The sequence below is a fragment of the Buceros rhinoceros genome, unplaced genomic scaffold (assembly GCF_000710305.1).
Source record: "Buceros rhinoceros silvestris isolate BGI_N320 unplaced genomic scaffold, ASM71030v1 scaffold30510, whole genome shotgun sequence".
NCBI lineage: Eukaryota > Metazoa > Chordata > Aves > Bucerotiformes > Bucerotidae > Buceros > Buceros rhinoceros.
In genome coordinates, this window is record NW_010391083.1 from 43,523 (window position 1) to 48,052 (window position 4,530).

At 42.0% G+C, this 4,530-nt stretch overlaps 1 protein-coding gene across 1 annotated transcript in view; it reads right to left on the minus strand.

Moving 5' to 3' along the window:
• LOC104496739 (talin-2-like) overlaps window positions 1-4,530 on the minus strand; it is a gene marked incomplete at its 5' end in the record, with an annotated part of 41,734 nt that overhangs the window by 12,081 nt on the left and 25,123 nt on the right. Inside the window, one exon of the mRNA XM_010139904.1 lies at window positions 4,204-4,328. Coding sequence (XP_010138206.1) covers window positions 4,204-4,328 — 125 coding nt within the window. The remainder of the gene's footprint in view (window positions 1-4,203; window positions 4,329-4,530) is intronic.

Here is a 4,530-nt window from a genome sequence, read left to right on the forward strand (position 1 = left end):
GGAAAACAGACAGGGAAACCTTCGTATCTCATTAGATAACAGCTTTTTCCCCGCTGTGTACTAAATGAATTTCTTTCCAAATATACTGAAATTCAGGGGGTGAGGAGAAGAAAGCACACCCTGGGTTTCTCAAACTTCTAAATCCTGTGTTTCCTGTCATCTCACAACTTCTTTTATTTCTAGAAAAAAGAAAGAGTTTTTTGACAGCTGATCCCTTCAGTGGAGAATTTATTTTTGAAGCAGCCTTACACGCTCTGTGAAACTTTGCTTGAGTTTGCATCTTTTCTAGCAAATCCTCACTTTCTAGTCCTTCCCTTTCAGCATTCTCAGGCATAACAAGTAAGGGCTGGACACTCAGGTGTGAAATGGGGAAGCAGGCACACTGCTCAGTCGGCGCTGTGGCCATGTTCACCTGCCTGTATTCTCCAAAGAGCATTCCTTAGCAGTAGGGACATGCAGTAGTCCAAGAGTGAACACAGCACAACACCCTACAAGAGAAATAATTCTTCTAGCCATTCCCATTCTTAAAGAGTGCATCCTGAACTGTCTTAAGTTCACCCTCATCCACCCTCACATCACGCGTCGGTTCACAGCCTTCATGAACAAAGTCAGGAGCAATGAAGTGATACATGGCAGAAAATTTCCCCTTGTAGTAACTTGAGAGGGCTACTAGGGTTTCTTTAGAAAACCAGATCCATGAGCCAAGTGACTAGCTTCTCCTTCCTTAAGTAGCTCGCATGAAGATCAGCACCTTTTTTTCAACAAGCTTAAACTAGTGAGTGGTTCTGACTGTATATGGGTATAAATGGATTGGAAAATAAAGTTACCAAAACAGACAAACCAAAATTAGGCTAACTACAAAGTCTGTAGCATGAAATACCCTGAAAATGTTGACTGTGCCATTACAAAAATATAATTTGAGATGGTTTTGCACTGTATTTTAACCAGTTTTCCATAGTATCTCCATTATTAGTGGTAACATAAAGTCAGAGTTAATAAGAGAACAAATGAGCCTACAATCTCATGGCTAATCAGTAGGAAAAAAAAATGACAAACCATTTTAGTTTGAAGCAGCTCTCATCTTCTGTTTCTCAAAGAGAAAACCAGTATGGGTAAGTTCCTGCACTGAGCCGTGGAAAACACGATAACCATTTCAGTGAGAGCCAGTTCTCGGCACAAGTGCTGCTTACCGTCATGAAAGGCCCTACACAACTGTAAAGTCCCCCCAGGAGCAGCTCTACTAATAAAGGAGCCCTTCAGGTACGTGTGGTGAATCGGATTAGATTAGGAGTCTGCAGGAATTCTTCTAAACCTGCTTGTGAGTGAATGGACTACTCCATATTGCCTTCCACTACGTTAAAACCCCCGGAGACAGGGCAGGACACTGTAGGAATATGTTTGATATATAGTTGGATTAAATAACAACCTAATATATCAAACATATCACACAGAGTCTTGCAGAAAAAGGCATCCAGGTTTGGTTCATCTTGGGGAAAGAAAAAAAGGACTAACTGCTGAAAGCTAACAGCAGGGAACTCTTACTGACTACGGCAGATTCCTGTGTTTGAAGGCAGAGGCCTGCACAGAAGCGTGAAGAGCATACCAACAGAACAGGGTAGGTACAGCAATGCTCGCGGCTGTGGCACCTCATCTATTACACCTTTTTCCTTACAAGAGTTCTTTTCCCAGTATTGGTGAAGCATGTAGCTTTTATTTGACAAAATGTTTTTCTTCCTTAAAAAATTACTAATTCTGGGGGGTTGTTATTTTACAGCCACTGGTGTATTTGCATATCAGGAGGAATATGTGGCTGCACTGCAAGACACTTGACCCTCCAAAAACGGAAAACAAAAGAGCCCATGCTCAGGAAAAACGTAATTGTATTTCAAGAACTATGACAGCCAAAACTTGCTTAATAACCAATAAAGATCTCATTCCCCACCTTGAGCCCTGCAATAAGAATACTAAGATTTCGTGTTATGAGGAGGAGTAACAACACCTGCTTAGGATAGTCCTTAAAGTGCTTGCAAGATAGAAGCTCAGAAGACAAGCAGATATTAACAGGGTATCAGTGGGGCAGTGGAGTAGTGGGCTAAGCATGTTAGGAGCGCATTCACCAGCACCCAAAGGACCAGGATTTAAAGCAAACAGAATAGGCATCATACAGTAAAACATGGGCAGCTGTTAGCAGGTCTGTGTCTTACTAGAGGTTGTTCTCTGGGATAAGATGGTACCCTGCAGTGGAAAATGAAGACATCTCATACTATTGGTCTCAGTCAAGATTTTGGAACAAAGGAGAAAAAACTCTACCTTCAACCACTGATTTTTTTCTTTAGAGGTAACAGACAAACTGGAACACACAAAGATGAAAATTCCAGGCCTAAACCGAATGATGCTTACTTCCTGCCCCAGTAACAGAAGCTTACCCAAAGCAAAACACTGGTTTGGCTGGACCAGTGGTCTGGTCCATTGCAGAAGACAGCTACCGTTCCTGCGTTTTTTACACTAAACATAAGAAAAATCAAAGGTATCCACCTCCTTACCTAGTCTAGGCATTCACGCTACAACACAAGGTATGTTGTCCAAGACAGGCATCAGAAAGACAGAGCCTGTTCAAAGCAGGAAATCCTGCTCTGGGAGGACACAAGCTACAAGCCTTCAGCAGAAAAAGTGGTATTGGAGCCACTCTGTGAACTTCCTAGTACCTTTGATGTGTATTCCAATCCATATTGGAAACATCTAATAAAGGATGTAAAGGCTGTTTAAATCCCAAATTAAACAAACGGTTGGACATGAATTTTAGTTTCAGAAAACAACAGATAGACCCATAAATCACGGGCAGACTGGATACTCAAATTAACATGTAAAACGAGGAGCAGGTGTGAGGTCTGTATTCACTGAGAAATTACAATGACCCTGGAGTGGCTTGGATGTTGGAAGGAAACTGCTCCACGGTTACTAGGCAACGCACATATGCTATTGTGCGGTGATTGCATAGAAAAGGTGATGGAGGACTCTTCCTCTCCTCAGACTCAGCCTGTGTCCTCTCCTCTGTAGAATCTCATTATAAGGGACCATTTTTCTTTACAAACAAAATGGATGTACTTGTTAAAAAATGCAGGACAAAGAGCATGTCTTTTTCATGAGCTAATTTATTCCCATCACTAAGCAGGGGGTGGGGTGCCATGTGCGGGTGGGAAGTCCTCAAAGAATGAAGCTACCAAGAGCTATTTCATCTGACGTTCCTGAATGACAAAATACAACCCTGCACTGAAAACAATCATCCAACACTGAATGTTCTTGAGGCTCTGCTTTTTAGAAAGCCTTAGAAAATAGTTTTGCACCTACAAAGCAGCATAAGCAGGGGAAGAGATACCTAGTCCTTTCCTGCAGTCAATTACATTGCCCAGGCATGATTTTCATTTTAAAGAGATGCAGTGCTAGGCAACGTGGTAATTTCTTCTAAAACCCGCCTGTTATGCCACACTAGGCAAAAGCTAGCAAGTCTCTGTGACCCAGTCTCGTGAGCTGTGCATATGACATAAGTAACAGCAGCCCTGTACCATGCATGAAAACAGTTGGCTTGATTTTATACAGTATATTCAGAGACAGGTTTGAAACGACCTGTCCACATGCAACACTACTTGCTTTCGTAATGAACTGTAATTTATTTTCCTTCAGGAAAATTAAATAGAAATGGACATACCACATATCTGATTTGATACTGAAGTGACTACTCTTACCACAGCATAAATTGCTATGTTTTTAATCTTAGAAAACTCTGAAGGTCTTTTGCATTCTGCTGAATCCCTACTGTGTTGCTGCTGCTTTCTCCTGCTACACTACACACATTCAGGTGAAAACAAAAGGTCTTCAAAGGAAAGCAAGTGAGAACGACTTTTCACATCAGTAAAATGTGTTTGGAAACAGAATCAACAGTACTGCTCTTAAACACATTTCTAACATTCAGCTTTTATTCCTTTGCTTGCTCGTGCCTGGGGCTTAACTTGCTCCCTGTAAAGCATCTCTTTACCCTCTTCCTTCAGGGGTAAGTCCCATCCAGCACAGTGTCTAGTGGCACTGAGACTAACGCGAGGTTTGACTGTCTATACTACTATCATGGACAAAGTATAGGCCAATACATGGCCTATAAGCATCTTCTGCTTTATGAACGTCTAAGAAACAACAGGGATGGACACTCACCTTTGGCTTGGCTCTTGGTTTCAGCTGCTCCAACTTCTTTGCAGCAGCCTCAATTGATGCTGCAGCCCCTAGTAGCTCTGTCTCTGCAATGACCGTTGGGTCTTCTGGGTCCACCCACTCTGTCCCTGAAATTAATGGAGATGAAGACAATAACTTCAGTGACACTGCAAGCTGCCATTCAAACGCGGTGATTTACAATCACACTTCAAGTGTCAAACACAGAATGCACATCGTAGAAAGCTGATTTTAGGACCGTAATGGCATAAACACATTGTAGTTTACGCCACTGAAAGCAAAATACAAGTCAGAGTGAAAAACAGTATTCAG